General features: G+C 44.9%; 1 protein-coding gene across 1 annotated transcript in view; it reads left to right on the forward strand.

Moving 5' to 3' along the window:
* The window catches only part of LOC137307125 (signal transducer and activator of transcription 1-like), a 65,499-nt gene that overhangs the window by 9,956 nt on the left and 28,212 nt on the right, over window positions 1-27,331 (forward strand). Inside the window, exons 2-7 of the mRNA XM_067976443.1 lie at window positions 4,583-4,717; window positions 10,353-10,497; window positions 17,959-18,057; window positions 22,642-22,728; window positions 23,276-23,354; window positions 24,378-24,460. Of these exons, the coding sequence (XP_067832544.1) occupies window positions 4,587-4,717; window positions 10,353-10,497; window positions 17,959-18,057; window positions 22,642-22,728; window positions 23,276-23,354; window positions 24,378-24,460 (624 nt within the window). The 5' untranslated portion in view covers window positions 4,583-4,586. The remainder of the gene's footprint in view (window positions 1-4,582; window positions 4,718-10,352; window positions 10,498-17,958; window positions 18,058-22,641; window positions 22,729-23,275; window positions 23,355-24,377; window positions 24,461-27,331) is intronic.

The raw sequence follows: 27,331 nt of genomic DNA on the forward strand, positions 1-27,331 counted from the left end.
CACCTCCAGCAGTGCAGCACTTCCTCAGTACTGCACTGGAGTGTCGGCCTAGATTATGTACTCAAGCCTTTGGAGTAGGACTTGAACCCACAACCTTCTGACTCAGAGGCGAGAGTGCTACCCACTGAGCCAGAGCTGATGATGATAGGTGGTACAACGGTTGGTCTGTTTCCCCGTGCCAAGGATGGCTGAAATCAGTGAGGATTTGTGCTTCTAGTTGTTATTCCATTGATCCCTCTGGAAAGTTCCTGTATGTGGTTGTCTAGTGAGGACATTTTCAAACTCGAAGTGGGGATGTGCCATAATTGACTAGAATGCTGACCCTTGCTGTCTATGCTCTTGCTCAAGTCCTGCGGGCTGGCAGAAGGAGCCTTCAGGAGAGGAACTGAGAAAGCAGGGTGCAGCTGTAGTGTTGTTAACTAAAGGCGAGGGATTTGTTGGTCAACAGGAAGTTTAATGTTGCCGGGCACAGGAAATGGGACTGTTTTAGAAATGTTTTTAATGTAAATGGGGGAGTTCTCCATTGAATAGGACAACGGGTCAGAGAGCTGAAATGTTACCCCTGCTCTCCCCTCTCCACAGATGCTGTCTAATCTGCGGAGTCTTTCCAGCATCTGCAGAATTTTGCTTTTTGTTCTCTGGAATAGATCTGCCCAGTTCACTTCAGAAAAGTCTGCAAATTGTCTGTTGGCTCTTTATTCTCCTGGAAGATTTAACTTGGCTTGAAGATGCTTTTTTTGTGGGAGGCTTATGAATTTGTGTTCAGAATTATGCAAATATCTGGTTTTGGCCAAGGGAAGTTATAAGCAAAACCGGTTAGTATAATGATGCTCTTGTGTTGCCTTCTGTTGGGTGGAGGTGTGTATGTTTGCATAACTATAACTACTGTTGCAAATGTGGAGAGGAAAAAGAGTCTGTGTTCCCACAAACCTTGAAGTTGGTCCATCCAGGCAAAGCAGTCTGCTTGATCAGCACTTCACCCACTAGCCTAAACATCCACCACCGGCGCACAGTGGCTGCAGTGTGTACCATCCACAGGATGCGCTGCAGCAACTCGCCAAGGCTTCTTCGACAGCACCTCCCAAACCCGCAACCTCTACCACCTAGAAGGACAAGGGCAGCAGGTGCATGAGAACAACACCACCTGCACGTTCCCCTCCAAGTCACACACCATCCCGACTTGGAAATATATCGGCCGTTCCTTCATCGTCGCTGGGTCAAAATCCTGGAACTCCCTTCCGAACGGCACTGTGGGAGAACCGTCACCACACGGACTGCAGCGGTTCAAGAAGGCGGCTCACCACCACCTTCTCAAGGGCAATTAGGGATGGGCAATAAATGTCGGCCTCGCCAGTGAGGCCCACGTCCCCAGAATGAATTTTTAAAAAAAATGTCTATTGTTTGAGGTGAGTATGGTATATATTAGATAATGAACTGGAGAGTATTGAGTTTTAAATTAAGAGTTCCTGCTGTCCATTGCAGTGTATCATATAGTACATACCAAAGCAGACTGACTTCCTCCATAAGACCATAAGAGATAGGAGCAGGAGTAGGCCATTCGGCCCCTCGAGCCTGCTCCGCCATTCAATGAGATCATGGCTGATCTGATTTTTACCTCCACTCCACTTTCCCGCCCTTTCCCCATGACTCCCTTGCTGATCAAAAAGTTGTCTAACTCAGCCTTGAATGTATTCAATGACTCAGCCTCCACAGCTTTTTGGGTAAAGAATTACAAAGATTCACGACTCTCTGGGAGAAGAAATTCCTCCTCATTTTCGTCTTAAACGGGCGACCCCTTATTCTGAGACTATGCCCCCTAGTTTTAGATTCCCCCATGAGGGGTAACATCCTCTCAGCATCTATCCTATCGAGCCCCCTCAGAATCTTGTATGTTTCAACAAGATCTCCTCTCATTCGTCTAAACTCCAATGAGTATAGACCGAACCTGTTCAATCTCACCTCCATAAGACAACCCTTCCATACCCGGAATCAACCTAGTGAACCTTCTCCGAACTGCCTCCAATGCAAGTATGTCCTTCCTTAAATACGGGCACCAGAACTGTACGTAGTGCTCCAGGTGTGGTCTCACCAGCACCCTGTACAGTTGTAGCATGACTTCCCTGCTTTTATACTCCATCCCCCTAGAAATAGAGGCCAATATTCCATTTGCCTTCCGGATTACCTGCTGCACCTGTATGTTGATTTTTTTGTGTTTCATGTACGAGGACACCCAGATCCCTCTGTACCACAGTGCCAGTGGGCTATTTCTCCATTCAAATAATATTTTGCTTTTTTATTTTTCCTCTCAGTGGATGACTTCACATTTTCCCACATTATATTCCATCTGCCAAATTTTTGCCCATTCACTTAACCTGTCAATATCCCTTTGCAGACACTTTGTGTCCTCATCGCAACTTGCTTCCTCCACCCCATCTCAACAGCCTGGCTGAGTATCCTATTCTAAGATGTGTTTGTTTATGTAAGCATTAGATTAGTTGGCACCCTGTTTTATCTGCTACTTTGTGGAGAAATGTTTCCTAACACATCAGCTGGTACAGAGCTGAGTGGTTTGTGTTCATATATCTGTCATACTGCTGTCATGTTTGGATATCTCGCTTAAAGGGGCATGGTTTTTGTGTGGGGGGGTAGAAGCAAAGCTTTCAGGAAGTTGTGCTATCTGTCGCTTTAATTGTGTCATACACAAGTGATGTAATTTGTTATTGGGCCATATCTACAAGTCAAGAAAGCTGAGAAGTGCGTACTTTTTAATGCAAACAATGGTCCTTAGTCTTTTGGGAAGGGGTATTGGCACTCCGTCCAAGATGAATGGGTGTCCATTAACAAGGGTCCTAAGATTGGATCTACTGTTGCAGGGTAAAGCTTGAGTGTTGGTGCAGAGTGATCTAGTAGCTTAGATGTGAGGGTGTTGCCTACATTTTCCTACTGGGTCATGCATTCCTCTAGAATATGATCTTGAAGGGATTGGTACTTTTTTAACCAATTTCCTCCCCTCTTGAATGTGATTCTTTTTGGGACACAGTTCCATAGGTGCTGTCAGTTGCCAGTACATTATTTAAGTAGCCATTTTTCATGTGAGTGCCAGTGGGCTATTTAACCATGGGGGACATCACAGCCAAGCCTGATGCCACAGGTGCACTTTCCTATAGGAGTCATTGGATAACTTGGAGCCCTGGCTGACTTCTCCCTTTCCCCAGCCCAGAGATACTGAAGCCAATTGTAGCATCCCTACTGCCAGCCTAGCTGAGATTAGTGCTACCTTGCTACCAGTACACTAGGCTATTTGGGAAGTCCTGAGACTGGCAATCTATAATGTGGGAAAGGTAAAACTCTACGAATGATGGGGGAACTTCGGGGCTAAAGGATTAAGATTCGCTGCTGGGTGCCCGATGCCCTCACGATTGAATTGGAATCTTGGTTCTGAAGTGGGGGGAGGAGGAAATACATGGGATACTGTCTGTCCAGAGTGGACAGGACACCTTTTTCTCATCTATTGGGTACAATGAAAAGGTGAGGGATTGTATGTGGGGTGTAGTTGGAATTGTTTTGAAACATTTGTGCTGTTGGAATGTTGTTATACATGTTGAACTGAATACCAAAGTTCACAGTTTCTCTTTTATTGAACCACTAGCTACCAATCTAAAACCCAAAAAACTTTTGCCACATAAAAAAACTCTGCTTCTTTAATCATCTGCTTTCTAAATGTAGTCCTAAGAATGTTGATTGACTCTGTGACTGTACAGTTCCATTAGGTGGCTGTCATTTTCAGGTGACGTGTGAGTCATTGAATACAAGCTGAGACACAGTCAGGAAACCTGATTTGATTTTGTGCCTAAACAACAAGACTGCTTGCTGCAATTGCTGAGATTTTATCTTCCAAGTGGGTGGTTCCAGGTACTGAGTTTACCCAAACTCCTCCCTTCCTGTGTCTCTTTACAGAAGTGGTTTGGTTGTACGTATGGTTGAAGAACTGTGTAGGATACAGAGAAACGGAAAGAATAAGAAAAATTTTGAATTTGGTGGCTTGCTGGGCTATAGTTGGAATGCTGTTGTTTTACTTCTGAGACTTGGATTTGAATCCACTCCAAACTAATAGATGGAAGGATGAAAGTGTATGCACGCTGCAAGTGTCCTATGTGAAACTAGCGTTGGGGCAGTCCCAACCCAATTCATAGTGGACTCAAGTCTTGAGCACAAAACTGCCCATAATTCAGCACAATATTGGTGGTCGCACTCAAAGCCCACAATGATGACTGGTGTGGGGGAATAGAAATGTCATACAGATACAATAGGGGGCACTCCTGAGGTTGGGGATGAAGGCACATTGGGGCAGTGTAGAAGCAGCTTTACTTCGTCTCCAACCTGTGCTACTTTACCCGAGTGTGCTTGATGCTGACATTGGGTACCACTGTTCCTCAGCACTGACATCACTTGTCCTGACGAGCACAAATTAAAATCACCTTCCCAGCCAAAAGAAGGCATTGTAATTGTACTGCCAAGCTCTATAATGTATATAATTCAATGAAGATGACCCTTGGTTGATGCAAACATTTTTTTTTCCCAGCAGTATGAGTCAGTGGGAGAACCTAAAGCAACTGGATACAAAGTACTTGGAGCAGCTGGATATTCTGTACCAGAATGAAAACTTTCCCATGGATGTTCGGGAATATCTTTCTCATTGGATTGAAACTCAGGACTGGTATGTTAAATCATAAAAAAAGAAACCATTTCTATTTAAGTAAACATTATGCTGCTTTTCCTATGTTGTATGCTTCACCTGCACCTCTCCAATGCCTCTTAAGCACCTTTTATAAAGCTGACTACTAGGAGGTGTTAGAAAGCTGGCTGGGGATGGGTAACTACCTCTTGATTTTTTTTTCTTCCTTCATCTCTGTAGATGTGCCTGGTCTCTGCTCAGCACCTCCAACACAGTTGAGAAAGGGAACTCTTGTCTATGGATGACATGGAGAGGTCCAATTTGCTGAAAGGGAGAATTAACATTTTTTAAAATAGTGGCTCAATTGTTGGGTTGCGCTCTTGACTCGGGATGTTGTGGGTTGGAGTTCCACACTAGGGTTTGAGCTCATGATCTAGGCTGATATTCCAGTGCCGTATTGGGGAATTGTTGCATTGTCAGAGGTGCTGTTCTAAGTTTAACTGCATAAACTGACTTCTTGCCTGCCTGTTCAGGTGAGTATCTCAAAGCTATAATGGGAATACTGTAGGATCGGCCTTTTGGGAGGTTACGGTTAAATGGGCTAAAGAGCTAAAGATCTGAACCTGTGTAATTTTAACAAATTACATCCGATAACTTGCATGGGCAGCTATCTGAAGTGCAGTGCAGAACATGATTTTAGCAGCTGTCAAGGTAGTAGAATGTAGCCAGTACCCTGGGAGTTAGCAATCTTAGCTGGTCAGTCAGGTTTGGGCACTTCTCTGGAGAGAAGGAAATAAATTGTGGGGTTCTTGTCCACTTTCTGACATTTGGTGACAGAACAGCATAGCTTTGGCAGATGTATAGGAGCAAGTTGTCCTCTTGCACTTTAGTTTAGCTAATGATTGGCCGTTGAGATGGAAATTGCATTGACACAACCAAAATCAAAAAAGAAGGCAGAGGAGGTTGTAAATGGATAATTCTTGTGACTCGTTTGGTACAATGTGCTACAGGAACACTTCACCCACTATCGCATAGTTAAATCATCAACACGTACATCACATCCAAATGACTGAGGCGTAGCTAAGCCAAGAGCAAACGGTTCCGACAATTAGTGTAGACCAGATACTTCTATAGAAAGCACAGTTGGAACGCAGCTGAGAGCTACAGGATGAATCTGGCTGCGAGTCAGAGGTGCGATGATTTTGAGCATTGTTAATCCAGTTCATGGTGGTTTGTGTCCCACACTAAAGCTGCCCCATAATTTGATACAATTGGACAATTTTGTCCAGGGAGGGGCGTAGGGCAACGTGGAAATGCCACACTGCGGTTATTTTTCTGTGGTTAAGGGTTAATGTGTGTAAAGACTGCACTCCTCTTCCCCCCCCCCCCCCCCCTGCCCCTGCAATGATATTCAAATAGTTTTAGTAAATACCATTGGATGTCCCTACACATACTTTTGCGATGTTGATAAAACGATCAAGCAATTTACCCACTTGTCACTGGCAAAGGCAAATTGACAACAGTTGCAGCCACTTTCCAAATTTATTTTAAAATGGGATAATCAATTAATTTTGCAAAAATGATCCTGTAAGACTGGAACCTCACCAATCCTGCGTGTGCACTTATCAGGAGGAGTCACTGGATAGCAATCAGGAGCAGGAACCCCAACTGATTTTAACCGCACTCTGCCCCCCAGCCATCCCCTTGTCCAGGATTGCTGCGTGAATTGAGATTAGCTAAACTAACTCTCACAATCTGGGGATCAAACCTGGGTCTGTCTAGTAGTGCGTATGGCTCAAGTTAAACACAATCTCGTTCAGCTGTAGAAGGTGGAATATTCCTTCTTCAACCTTTCCCACCCACAACAGCAGCTTGCACTTTTAAAGTAGCAAAACATTCCAAGGTGCTTTGCCAAAGGAGAGGGGACTCAGCAACAATTGGGGGTTAGGAGGGTAACTGAAGGTGTGGTCAAAGAGGTAGGTTTTGAGGAGGCTTTTGATAGTGGGGAGAGGTTTGGCAAAGGTGGAGGGGGGTTAAAGGAGAGAATTCGAATGCTGGGGTGTGATGACCGAAGGCTTTACCGCTAATTTTGTTGATGGGAGGGCGGAGAGGAAAAAATGCACGGCAGGCCAGAGTCTGAAGAGCAGTGTGTGAATTGGGATGAGGCTGGGGGAGGCTACAGAGGTGGGGCAGATTGAGGCCATGAAGACAAGAATTTTGAAGTCAATATGTTGGGGCTAGGGAACCTAAAAGATTTTTTTCCATTTTAAAATCTGTCAAGAATGTCGGCTGCATTACTCCTGCTTTACTGCACTTTTTGACCAGACTGGATGGAGGCCCAGATTCTCTGCTCAGATGGTATTGGTGAAAGCTGGAGTCCAGATTCTGCATCCTTTTCTTTTGAATACTGGGCCGCAACAGCCATTAACCCCAAACCCATCAACAGCCAAATATGTCCATGGCTAAGTCACTTGGTCCCAGTGACTGAATCTAGTCTTCAGGAAGGATACAGAGGTTAGAAAGCAATTTTCTCCTCACCCCCTCCTTTCCTATCTGTCACCAGACCTCTCCAAAGCATGGTAGTGGGGAGAGTATGGCTCCAAACCTGCATGCAACTACTCTGGTGCCATGCCTGCAACCGATGCATATGTCTGCACATATTGCGACGGTTTATTACAAGAGGCCAAGAAATGCTGAGATGCAGAGGATGATATCCAGATATGTTCTGACATTTTCTGCCTGCAGTTTATAGAACAGCACAGTGCATGCTTGAGCTGCTGCACATTGGTACCAGGTGGTACTAGCATCCAGGTCTGTGCTTAGAGTTCTTTCCACATTGTTGGTTTTTGTATTTGGCTGGGCCCTCCTAGGGAAGAGTTGAGCCCAGGGAAAATTGGAGGATGAGTGGTCCTAGGCTGCTGTTGGAGCATGTGGTCAGAGTACAGCGTATCATCCTGGGAGATCTACGGGCAATAAATATTAGGAATTATTTTAGTCATTTAATAAAAGTAGTAAATGAATCATGGTTTGCGTGTGATATCCAGTTAAGTTTCTGGTCAATGGTGACCCCCAGGATGTTGATGGTGGGGGATTCGGCGATGGTAATGCCGTTGAATGTCAAGGGGGGGGTGGTTAGACTCTCTCTTGTTGGAGATGGTCATTGCCTGGCACTTATCTGGCGCGAATGTTACTTGCCACTTATCAGCCCAAGCCTGGATGTTGTCCAGGTCTTGCTGCATGCGGGCTCGGACTGCTTCATTATCTGAGGGGTTGCGAATGGAACTGAACACTGTGCAGTCATCAGCGAACATCCCCATTTCTGACCTTATGATGGAGGGAAGGTCATTGATGAAGCAGCTGAAGATGGTTGGGCCAAGGACACTGTCCTGAGGAACTCCTGCAGCAATGCCCTGGGGCTGAGATGCTTGGCCTCCAACAACCACTACCATCTTCCTTTGTGCTAGGTATGACTCCAGCCACTGGAGAGTTTTCCCCCTGATTCCCATTGACTTCAATTTTACTAGGGCTCCTTGGTGCCACACTCGGTCAAATGCTGCCTTGATGTCAAGGGCAGTCACTCTCACCTCACCTCTGGAATTCAGCTCTTTTGTCCATGTTTGGACCAATGCTGTAATGAGGTCTGGAGCCGAGTGGTCCTGGCGGAACCCAAACTGAGCATTGGTGAGCAGGTTATTGGTGAGTAAGTGCCGCTTGATAGCACTGTCGACGACACCTTCCATCACTTTGCTGATGATTGAGAGTAGACTGATGGGGCGGTAATTGGCCGGATTGGATTTGTCCTGCTTTTTGTGGACAGGACATACCTGGGCAATTTTCCACATTGTCGGGTAGATGCCAGTGTTGTAGCTGTACTGGAACAGCTTGGCTAGAGGCGCAGCTAGTTCTGGAGCACAAGTCTTCAGCACTACAGCTGGGATGTTGTCGGGGCCCATAGCCTTTGCTGTATCCAGTGCACTCAGCCTTTTATTGATATCACGTGGAGTGAATCGAATTGGCCGAAGACTGGCTTCCGTGATGGTGGGGATATCGGGAGGAGGCTGAGATGGATTATCCACTCGGCACTTCTGGCTGAAGATGGTTGCAAACGCTTCAGCCTTGTCTTTTGCACTCACGTGCTGGACTCCGCCATCATTGAGAATGGGGATGTTTGCAGAGCCTCCTCCTCCCGTTAGTTGTTTAATTGTCCACCACCATTCACGACTGGATGTGGCAGGACTGCAGAGCTTTGATCTGATCCGTTGGTTGTGGAATCGCTTAGCTCTGTCTATAGCATGTTGCTTCCACTGTTTAGCATGCATGTCGTCCTGAGTTGTAGCTTCACCAGGTTGGCACCTCATTTTTAGGTACGCCTGGTGCTGCTCCTGGCATGCTCTTCTACACTCCTCATTGAACCAGGGTTGATCCCCTGGCTTGTTGGTAATGGTAGAGTGAGGAATATGCCGGGCCATGAGGTTACAGATTGTGCTGGAATACAATTCTGCTGCTGCTGATGGCCCACAGCGCCTCATGGATGCCCAGTTTTGAGCTGCTAGATCTGTTCTGAATCTATCCCATTTAGCACGGTGGTAGTGCCACACAACACGTTGGATGGTGTCCTCAGTGCGAAGACGGGATTTCATCTCCACGAGGACTGTGCAGTGGTCACTCCTACCAATACTGTCATGGACAGATGTATTTGCGACAGGTAGATTGGTGAGGACGAGGTCAAGTAAGTTTTTCCCTCGTGTTGGTTCGCTCACCATCTGCCGCAGGCCCAGTCTAGCAGCTATGTCCTTCAGGACTCGGCCAGCTCGGTCAGTCGTGGTGCTACCGAGCCACTCTTGGTGATGGACATTGAAGTCCCCCACCCAGAGTACATTTTGTGCCCTTGCTACCCTCAGTGCTTCCTCCAAGTTGTGCTCAACATGGAGGAGGACTGATTCATCAGCTGAGGGAGGACGGTCGGTGGTAATCAGCAGGAGGTTTCCTTGCCCATGTTTGACCTGATGCCATGAGATTTCATGGGGTCCAGAGTCAATGTTGAGGACTCCCAGGGCCACTCCCTCCTGACTGTATATCACTGTACCGCCACCTCTGGTGGGTCTGTCCTGCCGGTGGGACAGGACATACCCAGGGATGGTGATGGAAGTGTCTGGGACGTTGGCTGAAAGATATGATTCTGTGAGTATGGCTATGTCAGGCTGTTGCTTGACTAGTCTGTGGGACAGCTCTCCCAATTTTGGCACAAGTCCCCAGATGTTAGTAAGGAGGACCTTGCAGGGTGGGAGCGAGTTCCACATTCTCACCACTCTCTGGGTAAAGAAGTTTCTCCTGAATTCCCTATTGGATTTATTAGTGACGATCTTATATTTATGGCTGTTAGTTTTGGACACCCCCACCCCCCCATAAGTAGAAACATCTCCTCTATGTCTACCCTGTTGAACCCTTTCATAATTTTAAAGACCTCTATTAGGGCAAATAGCCTCCGGCTGCTCACAAACTGCACAAGGGCAATGTTGGCAGAGGTGACTGCTTGCCTACCTGCCTGTGGTCTTAAATGAGGGATGGTGCCTGACAGAAAGGGAGCCAAAGATTGGGGGAGAAAATGAAACCAAGTGGCTGATGGGTGCATGCAATTTTAAAATGGAACAAAACATGTCCTTTATTATATTTCTAGGGATAAGGCTACAACAAATTATTCACTGGCCACCATCCTCTACCAAAATCTGCTGGACCAAATCAACAACCAGTACAGCCGCTTTCTGCAGGAGAAGAAGTTTGTATGTCAGCACAATTTCAAGAGATACAGGCAAAATATGCAGGTATTGTACAGCCTAAATTCTACAACTGCTTGTATTTATTGTGTAATTCAAACTGGCTGCTGTCTAATTGCTTGTCATCTGGAGCAGAGTAATACTGAGAATTTGTTTAGAGCTACAGTGCTAGAAAAAATGCCATGAGTTTTTGGCTTCTGCAGACAATTTTTCTTCCATTCCTGTGTGGTGGTTTTTTTCCCCAGTTTATTCACCATTTTCCCCTCCCTCTTCTCTTGAAGGTGTTGATTTCCACTGGGGTGCACATCCTCTCACCTTGGTTGCCCTCCAATACTTTGGGCTCACATACTAAGAATGGCCACTCAGGCAGTGAATGTTGACAGACTATTTGGAGTGGAGTGGAGTGGGGTGGGGGTGGGGGGGAATGTGGGAGTATCACAGCTGACCTGAGCCTATCCTAACCTGACACCCATGCAATTTTCCCAGCTGTGGCCACTGGATGCCAACCAAGAGCGGGAACACTGACTGATTTTTCTCTTTCTATTCCCAGGCCAATTGTAGTGTCCCGATTGTCACCTGGGCTGCGATCAGCTAACTCCACACAGAACAGAAATTGAACCTGGGATTTTCTGGTCTGTATGCCTGTTATCTGATGGCTGTTCCAATTGATATATCAGGGAGCTGAAACTGTTCTTTCATGGACATATTTAGGTCAGCTTCTCCCACCCCACTTTCCTTTTTTTATTTTTATCCCATTCGATTGGCTGACTCCTCCAGCCACGAAAACTGAATGCAAGGCCTGCTCCAAGGCTGTGAGCAGTGGCCCTGTAGCTCGCTAATGGGAGGTGCCAGAGACAGCCCAGATGTGATTCGCCCCTTTGATATTTCCCTCCCTCTCACTGGCAGATGTTAGAATCTCAACTCTGCACTTCCCCACAATTCTGCACTCTTAAGCAAGATGCATATTATTGATGGCATCCCTTGATATATCACATGGTCTTGCAGATAGTTTTCTTGGACTTGCAAAGATGAGTATACGTTTCAGTAAGGGCTGAAAGAAAAGATCTATGGATTTATGTGTTCATTAAGTTTGTTCGCTTCTGGCTACACCACCACTTGAAGTACCACGGCGCCCACCCGATGGCTCAGTATCTAACGTGTAGCTGCACCATACAGACCAGCAAGGTCGCAGGTTTGATTTCTGGTCTGTGTTGTTAGCTGATCTCAGCTGGTACTGATTATGGGATGCTACAACATGCCTCAGTGCTGTAATTGGTCTCGGTTCCCCTGGGCAAAGGATGTGAGAATGCAGGCAGGATTAGTGCTTTTGAACGCTATTTACCTGACCCCTGTTGGAGGTCCAACGAGAACTGGGTCGGGCTCAGCTGCGATATCGAATAGCCTGCCAATACTTGTCTACATTTGACCATGAGAGTGGCCACTTAAATGTGGTACCAGAGATACATGGAACTACAACCCAGGAGGGCGGGGTGAAAACGGGAGGAAAGAATTAAGTGCAACTACAGTAGTAGGTCCTGACCTAACTCAGTCTTTGTTAGCAACTGGATGCTGGGAACTCCAGAAGGTATTGCACAGTTTTGTTTTAAACTTGTATCCTCAGCCTTATTTTCTTACTGTGCACCAATTCTGCTCCTAGGCCTCTGGCGGTGGTGTTCTGATCAGCCACCAGAAGATGCACGCGAGTGGTCTCAGTTGACTTTCCCTCAGAAGTTTCTCTTCCTTCTAGCTACAGAATGGAGCTCCATTTACCTCAATAATGTGCATTCACACCACGGTGAAGAGGGTCCCCCAGAGGCTGTGTGGTGTGGTGGGTTAGACACTGCTCATTCGCTTCTGTGTTCAAACCCAGCCCAGACTAATGGGATGAAAGTCTCCTCTGTCAACAGGCTATAAAGGTTCTATATGAAATATTTGGACAGTTTTAACCCAGATCCTAGTGGGCATGGGTAGTGGGTTCACAGCACAAAATTGCCCCAAATTTGCACTAGTTGGCAGACTCTGAGGCTGCAGGATGGCTAATGTGGGAAATGGTAAATCTTACATCTTAAAGAGTGCTTTTCTGAAGTTGGGGCTGAGGCACATTGCTTGGTGAAGTAGAGAGTTCTGCTGTACATGATCTTGGAATGCTTGAAGTTGTTCATTCCGCAGCACTAATATCCTTCTGGTCGATGAGCAAAAAAAATACACGCACAGAGACACAGTTAAATAAACAACTTTTATTCTTCTCGTAGTCATTCTTGTGACCTCTAAGCTTGCTGTTTGGGTGTCAAATGATGGCGCTTTTGTGTTGTAAGCTCAGACTCCGTTTAGGAAATGGATCCAGGCTACCTTAAAATCCTTTCACAAGAGGGTCCTTACAGCCATGAGGCTGAGATTGAGTCTTTTACCTGTCATTCTGGCTGGATTCAAACTGCGGTCCCATAAGTGAAGGGAGAGTGTTCTGATGCAACGTAACACCCAGTCCCATTATTTCATTTTCAAAATGGTAGTTTAAGCGATTTAAAGTGAGTACTTCCAATAAGAAACTGCGGCAAAAGTGATCCTGGCACTGAAGAGGTGCGTGCTGAGAACACAGTTAGTAGTGAAAAGTTGGAGTGACCAGTAGCTACACTCGTAACAGAAACAGACACACACGATCATCGTGGGATTGGTTGTGAGAAATAAAGGAACCAGAGAGAACAGAGTGAAACTAAATGTTTTTTTTTATTTAAAAAAAAATGAAACGATCTGATCTCCATGTTCTGGATAGAACACATTTATTAGGGGAAACGGAGAATTCTCGGTCTATTTCATTGCTGTTGAAACAGGAAGTGGCATCAATCAGAAATGGGAAGTGAGTATTGTAAATTTTGAAACATTTTTGATATAAGAACAAAAGAAACGTCACAGATTTTGGTGGGGGTTTTTTGTTTAAACTATAGTCTTTTTCTTAACCTCCAATTCCCCCACCCCCATATCGAGGCAGTAATCTAAACAAAGCCCAAACCTGCCCTCGCGTGACATCCCCACGTGTGTTTTAGCAGGGGTCACTGGATACAGGAACGACACAGATAAGAGAGAAAAGCGGGGACCTTCCTGGTCTGTATGCTTCACTATCACATAGGATGGTACATTTACCCACAGAGACTTCTGTTCTTAAGGGCTGCTCTTTCACATTTTGTCAAAGGGGAAGAATTTTATATGATTAACAGGAGCTTTGTATCCTTGCGTGGCCAAGTCAGGAGCAATCCATGCTGGCAGGTACTGACTTGATTGGACACCTCTTAGATTGTGGATTTCTGGGTTTTGCTTGACTCCATTGTGACTGACACCATCAACGTGGCTTCATGTTGCAAGGGAGCTGGTCATTGGGAGATACTAAAGACTGCTGAGGTATGATGCATTCCCATGATTTACCCACCCCAACCACCCAATGCAGCTCAGGTCAGGAACCAAGTGAAAAGACCTACTTTATGGCACTGAACATTGGTGCATAAACATTTGGTACCACTCCACCCTGCACATGTGATTTTATAATGTGTGAGATGACCATAGTCTGGACTGGTACAAAAGCAGTAATGTGTCGAGATGACGTTGGAGACTGAGAGCAAGCTTGAGAAGCCCATCGTTATCAACCCCCAGATATGTTATATTCTTGAAATATATTGCAGTCTGGTGTGTATATTGGTGGATTTGTGTGGGAGAGGAGAGAATGGGTGTTTGTATTCTAATTTCAGCAATGCAAAAGTCTTGGAAGCAGGCATTCTAATGTGATTCAACAACAACAACAACTTGTATTTATATAGCACCTTTAATGTAGTAAAACGTCCCAAGGTGCTTCACAGGAGCGTAAATCAGACAAAATTTGACACTGAGCCACATAAGGAGATATTAAGATAGGTGACCAAAGGTCAAAGAGGTCGGTTTTTAAGGAGCATCTTTGAAGGAGGAGAGAGAGGCAGAGAGGTTTAAGGATGGAATTCCAGAGCTTAGGGCCCAGGCAGCTAAAAGCGATTAAAATTGGGGATGCGCAAGAGGCCAGAATTGGAGGAGTTATAAGGCTGGAAGAGGTTACAGAGATAGGGAGGGGTGCGAGGGCCATGGAGGGATTTGAACAGGAGGATGAGAATTTTAAAATCGAGGCGTTCCCAGACCGGGAGCCAATGTAGGTCAGCGATGAGTGAACATGTCTTGGTGCGAGTTAGGATACGGGCAGCAGAGTTTTGGATGAGCTCAAGTTTATGGAGGGTGGAAGATGGGAGGCCGGCCAGGAGAGCATTGGAATAGATGAGCCTAGAGGTAACAAAGGTATGGATCAGGGTTTCAGCAGCAGATGAGCGGAGACGGGCGATGTTACGGAGGTGGAAGTAGGGGGTCTTGGTGATCACATAACCTCATCTGAACTGCTGCTATACCATGTGGTTTGAACTGCAGACCCTGCATGTAGTACAGACTGTGTTAGGGCAGTCACACTCGTGTAATCAAATGTTGAAATGGTATGTCCAGGGACTTGTGATTTTAAAAAAATACATTAACCGTGTATCTGCTATTTCCTCTCCACGCTCTATTCTACCAGATCATTCTTCAATGACCTTGTGCCAAATCCATCTGATGGATTGCATTGAATAAGGAAATGGAGGAGGAGGCTGGTTTGCCAATTTTATAGTTTGTGTTTGTGCACACAGTCCACTTCAACCATTTGGTTGTGGTTCATTTGCTGTATTTTGCCACATGTTTTACATTAGCTGCTGTTATTGGCTCACCTCTCTCAAAGGCTACACTGAAATATCACGTCTCTGGCATTGTTGGCTACATGAGAGGGGAAAAAAGATCTGATTTAGATTTAAAAGTTCCTTTCAAACTGGCTGATGGTAGTTCCAGTTTGGACTGATTGCAAGGGCAGATTGCTGGTGTTTTCAGCACTGACCGCAGTGGTTATAGAAGCCACAGCTGTAAGTTCATAAAGGACTCATTTCTGGGTCACAGTCTGCAAGTGAAGGAAGCGCAAAAGAGAAACTTTTTTTCAATAAAAGCCTCACTTCAGTACTTGAGCATGTAAACTGGGCTGGTATTCCAGTGCAGTACCGAGGGAGCGTTGCATTGTTGTAAGGTACTGTCTTTTGAATAAAATGTTAAATTGAGACCCCCATCAGGTGGATGTTAAGGATCCTGTGGCATTATTTGAAGAACAGGGAGCTCTCCCAGTGTCCCAGCCAGCATTTCTCTCTCAATCGAGACCATCAAAAACATATTAGCTGCTGTTTGAATCTTGCTGCGCGCAATGTGGCTGCGGCATTTGCCTACATAAGTCACTGCATTTAAAAGTAACTGATTGTGTGAAGCACTCTGAGAGATTTTGTGTAAAGGAGCTTTCTTTCTCGAGCATCCAATTACATTTTCAAAGCCCCTAATGTCTTTGTCTCTACTAGTTTATCTGGTGGATCCTTCCGAACAATTTACACCCTTTTGAGTAAATTCTTTGTAATATCTTCTAAACTTAAGCTAGTGAAAAATAAATGTAAGTTCTCTGGCTCTACTCGTCTACTTTACTTTGAAGTAATATTCAGGGATTAACTCTCTCTATCTTTCTTCTGTGGAATCAATTATTAGCTAGACCTGCAGGCATGGAGCCTCACTTGATGGGAGGGCATTGTGCTTGATTTAGGTGGACAGTCTTTTCTCTTTTCCCCTCCCGCCCCCCCCCCCCCCCCCCCCTCAATTGTGTAGGGAATTATGGGCATGGATCCATATCCTACTAATCTCTGATAATATGCGACATCCATACCCTCCTATCCACCTCCGAATCTTAAATATAAAATGCATAATTAGTGTTGCAATTCCAATTTCTCTCAACACTAACCGTGGTCACAGCTTCGGGAGCCACATATAAAGTTTATACTCCTGTTCCCATTAAGTTGCATATATCTCAAATTGCTGATGCTAACAGATCTTGGTGTTCTCATTTTGGATTTATCTGAGGCAGCAGCGCTAAGGACAGCTGTTTTCAAAGCTTTGGGCCTGTGCAATTCAAACAGGACACACCAGCGAGTAAGCAGTATAAGCGCAAGTAGGATTGGGTTGCCTGGGCTTTGTTTGGGGGAATAGGGAGAGGGGGGTGAAAGGATGGGGCAATGCAGCTGTAGTTTGGAATTGCCATCATATTCTCCTGACCATTCCAATACGTAGGAAAGTACTATGATGATCGATCCTATATTTAAGGGTAAACACCAAATTGTTTATTGCAAGAAAGAAATAGACATTGAAAAATATCAGATGGAACTATCAAAACCTTATTTGACTCTCTGATCATTTTCTGAAACCAAGATTTTCCAAATTCCTAGTCCTTTAATTGGATCTTCGATGAAAGAACTTGGGTGCTTCAGTATCATAGAGGTCCACATCGCTGTAGTGATGTAACTCTGGTTTGGCTAAATGAACTAAATATGTAGCGCAAAGCTGCAGGAATTATACCTGGTTTGGGTGACATCTGATATCCAAGAGCGGCAGATCTGTCTCAATAGGCACGTGCCTTTGAAGCAAGCCCAAACTCTTTCTCAAGAGCCCTGTAAACAACATTAATTATTTTTTATAACAACAACGTGCATTTATATAGCGCCTTTAACGTAGTAAAATGTCCGAAGGCGCTTCACAGGAGCGTCATCAAACAAAATTTGACACCGAACCACATCATGAGAGAGTAGGACAGGTGACCAAAAGGTTGGTCAAAGAGGTAGGTTTTAAGGAGCGTCTTAAAGGAGTTTGAGAGAGGCAGAGAGGCTTAGGGAGGGAATTCCAGAGCTTAAGGCCTAGGTAGCTGAAGGCACGGCCGCCAATGGTGTAGCGATGAAAATTGGGGATACGCAAGAGGCCAGAATTGGAGATAATCCCCGTTGGTTGGAAAGTGGCAAGCTCTCCTCACTGTTTTGAGTTATTTATTACATCCAACTTATCTCCATCTCCAACCTCCCCACCACAGCAAAACATATCCATCAACAAGTCATCAAATATCACAGACCAGAGAAAATTCCTGTGCTATTAACTGTAATGCCTCTTCGCTTTGCCTACGGGCCCTCAAGCTAAAACGGAAACTTAACAGAAACAGCAGCCATGGCTTTTATTTTTTAAAAAAAATAGCAAAAACCAATGCTGTGGCCTATGCTTAAATGAAAGCATATAGAAATAATAACGTATGTTAATGACCTGTCCGGTTTTCATGATCTGGAATGCGCTGCCTGAAAGATGGAAGCAGATTCAGTAGTAACTTTCAAAAGGGAGTTGGATAAATACTTGAAAAAGAAAAGTTTGCAGGGCTATGGGGAAAGAGCAGAGGGGGAGTGGGACTAATTGGATAGTTCTTTGAAAGAGCCGGCACAGGCACGATGGGCCGAATAGCCTCCTTCTGTGCTGTAAGATTCTATGATGACAAAAGGCGGAACCTGCAATCATCACAGTAGAGCTTCTCCCTGTGTTGCAGGTAGTATGTTAATCCTTTGGCTTCTCTTTCATTAGGCTTGTTTTGGAGAGGACCCTGTTCTATTGGCAAAGGTTGTCGCTGCTTACCTGAAGCAGGAGAAGAAGATACTAAGCGATGTTGTAGAGGATCAGCAGGTAGGAGGAACGCAAATGAGGACTGAAGGTCATGGGTTTATTAATTTATTGATTCACTGATCTTTTCTAGAGATAGATCTTCAGAAACCCAGACTGACAGACCTTTCTGGAGCTCTCCAGTCTACTGATCATTCGTGATGTGAGGCTGTTCAGTAGTGATATTGGGCCGATAATCTCCGTGCAAAGGCACTGGGGCTGTTGTTTCTTGGGCACTGTGTGCGCTTTTGGTATAGTGAGCTGACCTCATGCTATAATGTGAGGCCAGCTCATTTAAATAAATTTGCTACGTTCCTGGTGAACAGCGCATGCTATGCTGGGTGCACCCAGTAGCTAAGGGTGGGTTATCCGGTACCAACAGTTTTTCAAGGGCTGCTGGTCGCCCTGAAGTTGTCCTGCTCCAGAATGGCTGCAGCAAGCGCAAATGCTAGAATCACTCCATTTCGTGAGGCAGCTCTGGAAGTGATGCTGGAAGAGGTCCTGTGAAGAAGGATGTGCCATTTTGGAGGTGAGGGCCACTCTCCAGTGAAGAGCAGCACCGGAACAGTCTGGATGGAGGTGCCTGAAAGAGTGAATGCTGTCTCACCTAGGAGAACATGAAGAAATGATTTGCTAGTCTTGGGACGGTTACCAAGGTAAGTCCTGCCCACATATTGCTTAATTTTATAATGTCGCCACGCAAGTCACCTTAGTGGCACTGCAGTTTGTTTGGACCAGCGTCATGAGGAGAATAAACAGCACTCTGGCAACTGTTTAATGCACTTTCCAAATGCACAAGCATGCTACTATTTTACCGGAGAATTGTGTATTGCTGCCACTGTAGTTTGTTTGCCCTGCTGCAAGAGCAAACACCAAGCAAACTGTCAACATGTAATATATCTGCATGCTGCATGTTCACAGACTCTCATAAGTTGGCTGCTGGGTGCACATGTCTGATTTCTCTTGCCAACCTATGACTCTTGCCTTCTGGTGAGGAGAGGGCCCTGGAGATTCTGGGTATGGAAGCAATCGAGGGGATGGGAGATTTTGCTGTTCAAAATCAGTCCTGTTATGCGCTAGGCTCGTTGAGGCCTAAAAATAAATGAGCATATCCCCATAATGGGGTATTAGTGCTGAACAACACTCCAGAGACCAGGTGCCCATTTCAAATGGGTCCTGCATGGAAAGTTTGGTTGCCCTGTTGGTTCCTCTTGAAGTAGACTCATATTTTTGTACTTCTTGCCAGTAGCTGCTCAGTTTGTTTGCACTGATTAGTGTATCTTTGCTGCATTCCCAAAACTGAACCATAACATCAATCAGGGCCAGAGTGGCCTCCTGGGCTAGTTTTGATCACTTAAGGGGGTTGGAGAGGAATTTCCCAATCTCCCCCCCCCCCCCCCCCCCCCCCCCGAATTGGTCTGGGTTTTTAATCTTCTTTTGTCTCTCAGGAGATTACATGGCTCCGGGTGGGGTATCTGTATTGTGATGCGCAAGTCAGTAGGTCTTTTCCTGTCCGTCATTTTCCGTATGTTTGTAACTTGCTCCGATTCACAAAGCTGCTATTAGAGACTGTTTTCCCAAGCAGTCAGTGTGTTGCCTATGTAGGTGTTTTCAGTATCCCTCTGGCCATACCTTTACATGGAGGTCCTGGAGAAGGAATGCAAGACACATGCATCTGTACCTTAGGCCATCTAGTAGGACTTGCCCTTTATGCCACCACTACTGTATACAGCCCAATACAATCATTGCTGGATATGGTTCATAAAAACCTGCATGCAGAGAGCGATATTCCCCAAGGAGACCATGACATAACTACAGCCAGACTTAGAAACCGTTTCCAGGACAGGAACAACTCATTCATTGGCCGTCAAGGTCACTGCTGGCTTGCATTTTTATGCTCCCGGCTTCTTATATGTGAAGCATCTCAACCTGCCGCATGCAGTGGCATTGTGCAGGTCACAGGCTTGTTTGCCCAGCCCAGTGGATTCACCAATCTTCCCCATCGAAAACAAACAAACACAAGAGCCCTCCACTTTTACCATCTGGCTGCATTCCCCAAAGCACGGGGTATTATTGATGACGTGCACGTTGCCATAAAGGCCCCTATTCCCATTGTTACTGCTTTCAGGAACAAAAAGGGGTTTCACTTCATGAATATGCAGCTGGTCTTGCAGGTTGATGCCCATTACCCTGGGCAAGCAAACCAATGTCATCATTGCCCACAGCCTTGCATCAGGACCTATCAAAGAGCAGCACTTCACAGCCATCTTGGTCTGCCACATTACAGTAGCAATCAAGCTACCCTAAAGTGTGCGGTGCAGGTGTGCTTCCGCGTGTATGAGCATAACACACTAGAATGTCTTGTCATGTAGGCTGATTTTTGTATGGCGACGTCAACAGGGCCGAATCTCAATGTGCCAGATTTTTCCAACAAGTGAGGCCATGCTACTGTTATCCACCGGCCTCACTGACCAACAGAAATTTCTATAAACCGGTTGCACGCTTTTTAAATTTAGTCTCTTTGCTTGGGAGCATTTTGAACCTTCTGCATTGATCATTTTGCAAGATTTTTTGGCTTTCTGGCACTGCCGTTTTGCATAATCATTCCTTTTACTGTGCTGTGCTTATATTTAAATTGACAAATAACTGCAGCAATGCAATTGGCATCCAGCAAGGTTGGGTGGATGGGACTCTGATGTGTCCACTCCCAGACTGCTGTAAGGTCTGGACAAGTGGAGGGCCACTGCAAGATGGGATATCATGTGCAGGTGCAAAGACATCTCTGGTGCTATGTATGCACCTGCTACTGCCCCAGGACCTCTGTATACAGACCACTCCAATCCTATCTGGACATGTCAGAGGAGACTTTTTTTAGCTGGTCTTGTGAAATGGAGGTGGCAATCAGAGTTGTGCAATCTGCTGCACGAGATCAGGGACAGGGACTGCTTCCCATTGCAGTGAAGGTTACTGCAGCATGGAGCCTTCGTGTTATCTGATCCTTCCAAGCCACCCCAGGAAACGTCTTGCCAAGTGAGGCAGCCTGCAGTGGACTCGTGCAGAAAGGAAGTGACAATTGCTATGTTTGTTAGAGCAACACCTTCATCACTTCTAGGAAGGAGGCATAAGTTGGACAGGGTGCACAGCTTTACCACTGGGTGGTAAAGTTCCCTCCAGTGCAGAGTCGCACGTGGCACCCATGTGGGATAAGGCTTCTTCATGTCAACTCCACGGCTTTCGTTGAAAAGAAAGGGTTGCACTAAATTAATGTTCAGGTAATATCTAGGAAATGGCGTTCCACGGTGGTGGACTTATTTGAAGAAGAAACACTTAGTTTATGGTTCTCAAGGATACCAGAGCAATCCTCTGCATCCATGGCTGCTGACCACCACTCCCCCGCCACCACTATCATGGGAGAGGAGCAGCTTGGCCTGAATGCTTCGGCGTCTGTTTGCTGTACCTTGGCTTCCAACTCCCCCTTCAAGGAAAGTGTGCCATGCAGCTTGGGTGCAATGAAAAAATGAGGAGTGCCCTGAGCTTCACCTTGCTGCTGACACCAGCACGCTGCTTCTTACTTGACAGCCAAATACAAGGTTTCTGGGTGACTGCATTCACTTGGTTGGGAACCATCCTCTGTGCAGCTGTCACCTGTACTTTGACTGCAGGGTAGCCTTCTGTACCAAATAGGACTATGCTGCTTTGTGGACTTCCAAATCTTCAGTGTCCAAGGGAGCATTGTTGCTCATGTCTCGCTGTACCAATTTGTCTACTTTTCTGCCACCACCACAGTTTTCTGCTTTCATGGTGAGCTGCTGCATCGCTGGGTTTTGCACCTTCCAGCCAAGCTATTTGGGCAAGCCTCCTATGCTAGTAACCTATTCAAATTGGGAGAGAGGGGGGCAAGCGGATGACACTGATCTCAAAAATTCAGTGTGGCCTGCACAACGGACGTTTGCAACTCTCAATTTTTTCAGGATGGTAAAATCAGGTTCTCGATGCCTCAGGCACTGCCATTTGGGTCTGATGTGCAGCACTGAACATCCCGTTCTCAGTCCCATGGTGATGTTATTATATCAAAGGGCACATGTTATCCTAGGGTGGGTGCAGTGGGTTAGGAGACTGTCCGAGCTCAAAATGGTCTAGACATTCTCTTCTTACTGGCTGTTACAGATTCTAAGTGACTTGAGTTTTGGCAGTCGTAACCTAGATTCAAGTGGATGTGAATTTACATTTTAAAATAGCCTATGACTTGTTACTTTGGCGGGGGGAGGAGGAGGAGGAGAAGGAGAAGAGAGAGAGAGAATGCAAGATGAATGGAAATTTAAAATGAACTGGTACAATTTGGGTAGGGACAACAAAAGGCAGAATTGAAAGAGAATTATTCTGTGCAGGGAAGTGTTTGGAAGAAAAGTAACTCTTCCCCATTAAGTTTATAAAATGTATATATTCAAAAGGCTATCACTCCGCAGCACGGCGCCTTGGTGCTGCTGTGTGGTGGGATACTGTACCACCCCTCGAAGGTTGGTTTACCAGACGGAACTGTTTGTAACATAGCACTCTGCTCAGAATGCTTTTCATTATTGAGACAGTTTATTTCTTGATCTGCCCTAGGCTGTCTTGGGACAGACTCAGCCCATGGACTCTGAAAGGCACCAGGACATTGAACAAAAGATTATTGGCCTGAGAAATGGCGTGCAGGTGAGTGCCGCGTGTAGTCGAGTGCTGGTTTCCCACAGCCTTTCGCACACTTATTTTGAACTGTCAGTAACTTTTTCTCTTGTACAGTTTCCTTCATACTTTGTATGAACTGTAGTGGGAGATTTATGTTACTGCGATTTTAATAGATGGCACAGTTTTTTTTCACTTCTTCTACAATTGAGTATAGTTTTAACTTGCTATTTTTGTCATCGTATAAACGTAGGAAAGATAGGCTAGGCAGAAAAAAGTAAATTCAAGTTTCTTGCATTTTCTTAAAATAGGACAGAAATAGAGTGGGTGAAAATTGGGGTGGTGGGACATGTTATGTTTCAAGTGTATTTTAATTTACAATTAATACATTAATAAAGCTGTGCCTGATATTTGAGTACTATAAGATTGGTGCTTGGTCGGGTGTGTGAACTGGATACAAACAAAACCAGTCACCCCAGGGAGGCAGAAATTTTTGTGGACCTGTTGGCGGTCTGAAAATTCATTTATATAGAAACTGTCTAAAGTTGCTAATTATATTTGAAACTGTTGTATACAGGCGTGTGAGCAGGAGTTGAAATTCCTAGAGGAACAACAAGATGAATTTGATTTCAAATTCAAGACTTACAAGTTTCAAGGTGAGCAGCTTTAGGGAGCCCAGTTCTCTGGAGCACTTTGTCTCCACGAATCCTACAATAGTCAGGTGGGAGGGCAATGTAGAGCTCTCCGTAGTTTTTAAAAGTCAATGCTAAAGTGACTCCATCAACTGAGCAGGGTATATTGTGCTCTTTTTACAATCTTTCAATGCTCGTTCGTTAGTTTTTCTGGCAGCTGCATTGATTTAGACCAAATAAATTATTTTTAATGCAATTGTTTCTCGTCCTCTCTGCTTCTGAAGACACTGACTCTTACTCTGGATGCAGTTGCACAGAGGTGAGCAGCCCTCCAGTACCTTGCCCAAGTGGCTATTCCTCTTGTGTGAGCCTAGGCACTGGGTGTTGGCAGACTACCTGACTGGGAGGGAAGGGTTATCTCAGCTGAATTATGAATTCTGTCTGTATATGTGTGCATTCACTCACTTCTTTCCTCCTGCAGGAGTCACAAGATGATACTCTGGTGCAGGGACCCTGACTCTTCTCACCAGCACTGCCTCCCCAATCCAGGGGAGCTAAGACCAATTGTGGCACCCCTACCTCTGCCCTAGTTTAGTGCTACACTGGGTGATACCTTTATTTATTAGGTAATTGGCAGAACGAAATATAAGAGTTAAAGTAACAATATTGCTGATATTCATACACAGCTTGTATTTATATCATACTCTCACATAAAAGAATGCCTCCAAGGAAGGAGAGATGGACAGAGCTGGAAGTAAGAGTTTTGAAGAAGGGGGTGGATGACAGACCAAAGGCATATTGCTATTCAAAAGTTAGCATTTATCAATTGACTTGATAGTATTGTTACCCCTCCCCCTCCCCCACCCAAGACGAGCTGGATAGAAATGGTTTTCCTTTCCTGAAGTGGGACCTTCCCCAGTTGGTATCCAGTGTTGATGGAGAGCACTGGCTGTGGAAATTCTATTGCACCCTGCAGAAAATTCTCTCTAGGAAATGCTATAAAACAACCTGTACAATGCGTTTCAGGCCAATTCCATTATCTTTTAGAGTCGAACAATTCCAGTAAGCAGATAGCGGAAGAGATGAAAGTGCTACAGAAAATGCTAAACATCTTGGACAGCAATAGGAAAGTAAGTAATTCTCTTTACACAGCAGTCTGGTTTTGGGAAGTGTGTTACTGAGACTTATCACTTAACCAGGGACACTGAAGATAATTATAACATCCAACCTGCCCCCACTAACGTGGCACAGATTGGGGTCCTCGGGTCTTCCTTAGTAGATAAACTTACTGACACTTTTTGAGAGCTCCAGTTTATTATTTATAATTCTCAATGCACGTAGTAACTCTTTACTGGTACCATTTGTGTTCCTGAAATATGGAGGCTTTGTGTTTTATCAGGAGGTCTAAAACTTAATTGCATGTTTAATTCTTGAGGATTGTTTTTCTGTTTCTACATAAACTTGGAATCACAGAAATCTTTGTATTGAAGCAATGTATTGCTGGTACATTTCTAGATATTATTGTGTGATCTGAAGTATATAAATGTATAAGGAGTTTTTTGCCATACTCAATGTCCTCTGAAATTTTTTGCATAAACTCAGTAAACTTCTGTCATTCCAACTGTCTGCAATTTATCCTCCTCCTGTTTAAACTTCTGCGTTGGTTACCATCTTTGTTGGTAATTCATATTCCTCTCAGTCAGGCTCTGTGTAACTACTACTATGCAGTTCCCCTTATGTCAATGAAAAAACAAAATTGCATTTGTTAATTCTTTGCAATTGATTTTTAAAAAAAGGGGTCCTAATGGCGAGACTGTCATATCAATTCCATGTGGAATTTTAAACTTAAGATTAGGCCTTATATTTTTTTTCCCCTCTTGGGTCTCCAAGTCGGGCACCAATTCTTGCCTGCGAGGGCAGGCACGTAACCTGTTCAAGTCTGTGCCAATTGTGTTCTAATAAGTCACTCTGACATGCACAAGGTCAGCTCAGTTATTTTCTTCTCTCTTCTCCTCCTTCCCTCTGGGGGAAGTTTCTGGTCCAGTAATGTACCAAGGTTCCCAACCTGAGCAGAGTACCCCCTAACTGCACCAGTGTTAATATTTTTCCATTTCCTAAACCAGCCATCAGCCACCTGAGTATATTGTCAGTTTTGTGCTGTGGGCCTATGGCCATTAGGAACTAGGTTGACACCGCCCAAACTCATTTAAAATAAGATTCGTATAGCCAGCAGGGAGAGATGTTCAGCCTAGTGGCCTGAGTTTGAGCCCTGATCCCAGAGATGAAAGGCCAGTGTCTAATTCTGTTTAAGATGATCATAGAATCTTACAGCACAGGAGGCCATTCGGCCCATCGTGCCTGTGCTAGCTCTTTGAAAGAGCTGTTCAATTTCGTCCCACACCCCAGCCTTTTCCCCATAACCCTGCAAATTAGTCCTCTTCAAGTACATGTCCAATTGCCTTTTTGAAAGTTCCTATGGAATCTGCTTCCACTACTCTTTCAGGTAATGCATTCCAGATCTTAACCCTCTGTGTGAAACAATTTCTCCTAATTTCCCCTCTAGTTCTTTTACCAATTATTTTAAATCTGTGACCTCTGGTTACCATCCCACTTGCCAGAGGAAACAGTTTCTCCCTACTTGCCCTACCAAAACCCCTCATAATTTTGAATACCTGTATTAGGTCTCCCCTTGACCTTCTCTGCTTTAAGGAGAACAATCCCAGCTTCTCCAATCTCCCCACATAACTGAAGTCCCTCATTCCCGGTACCATTCTGGTAAACTTCCTCTGTACCCGCTCCAAGGCCTTGACATCCTTCCTAAAGTGTGGTGCCCAGAATTGGACACAATGCTCCAGTTTTATGTTACCCGCTAATCTTTTCTCATACTCTCTCTTTGCCCTTCTTATATCCTTTTTTCAATTTCCCCCTGCACTCTCTGTATTCTGCCTGGTTTTCTACTGTTTCTGTATCTGACATTTGTCATAAACCTCCTTTTTCTGTTTTATTTTAACCTCTATATTTCCTTTGTCATCCAGGGAGCTCTAGCTTTGGATGCCCCATCTTTCCTCCTTATGGGAATATGCTTGGTTTGTACCTGAACTATCTCCGCTTTGAAGGCCTACCATTGCTCATTTACTATTTTTTTGGCCAATCTTTGTTTCCAGTCCATCTGTGCTAAATCCCTTCTCAAATCACTGGAATTGGCTCTCTTCCAGTTGGGTATTTTCACCTTTTGATTTTTCTTTGTCCCTTTCTGTAACTACTTTAAACCTAATTATATTATGATCACTATTACCCAGATGTTCTCCCAATGAAACACACTCCACTTGCCCTACTTCATTCCCCAGAACTAGATCCGGCACTGCTTCCTTCCTCGTTGGGCTAGAAACGCACTGATTTTAAAAAAGTTCTCCTGTACACTTTTTAGGAATTCTTCACCCTCCTTGTCCTTTACACTGTTTTTATCCCAGTCTATATTAGGGTAATTGAAGTCCCCTACTATTACTGGTCTATTATTTTTACATTTCTCTGAAATTTACCTAAAGATTCGCTCCTCTATCTCCTTCTCACTATTTGGGGGTCTATGGTAAGCACCCAACCCACTCTTTTTCTGTTCCTTAACTCTAACCAAATAGATTTAGTCTTTGAACCCTCTAGTATATCATCGCTCTGTAGAAGTGTAATATTAACCTTGATCAGTACTTCTTTCTTGTTTCCTTCCCTATCCCTCCTGAATACGTTGTAGCCAGGAATGTTTAGTTCCCATTCCTGCCCATGTTTAAGCCAGGTCTCCATTATAGCCACTATATCATATCAATGTGGCAACTTGTGCCTGCAGCTCACCAAAGTTATTTGTAACACTCCTCGCATTAACACACATGCATTCCAACACCATGGTAGTTGGCTTTTCTTTTATCCCCCATCTAATTCCTGTTCTTTCTACACTATTCTTTATTCTGTTGCTGTTTGCCCCTCTTAGTTTTCTAAGCCCCTTGTCTCTC

Source organism: Heptranchias perlo, chromosome X, assembly GCF_035084215.1.
Source record: "Heptranchias perlo isolate sHepPer1 chromosome X, sHepPer1.hap1, whole genome shotgun sequence".
Lineage (NCBI taxonomy): Eukaryota > Metazoa > Chordata > Chondrichthyes > Hexanchiformes > Hexanchidae > Heptranchias > Heptranchias perlo.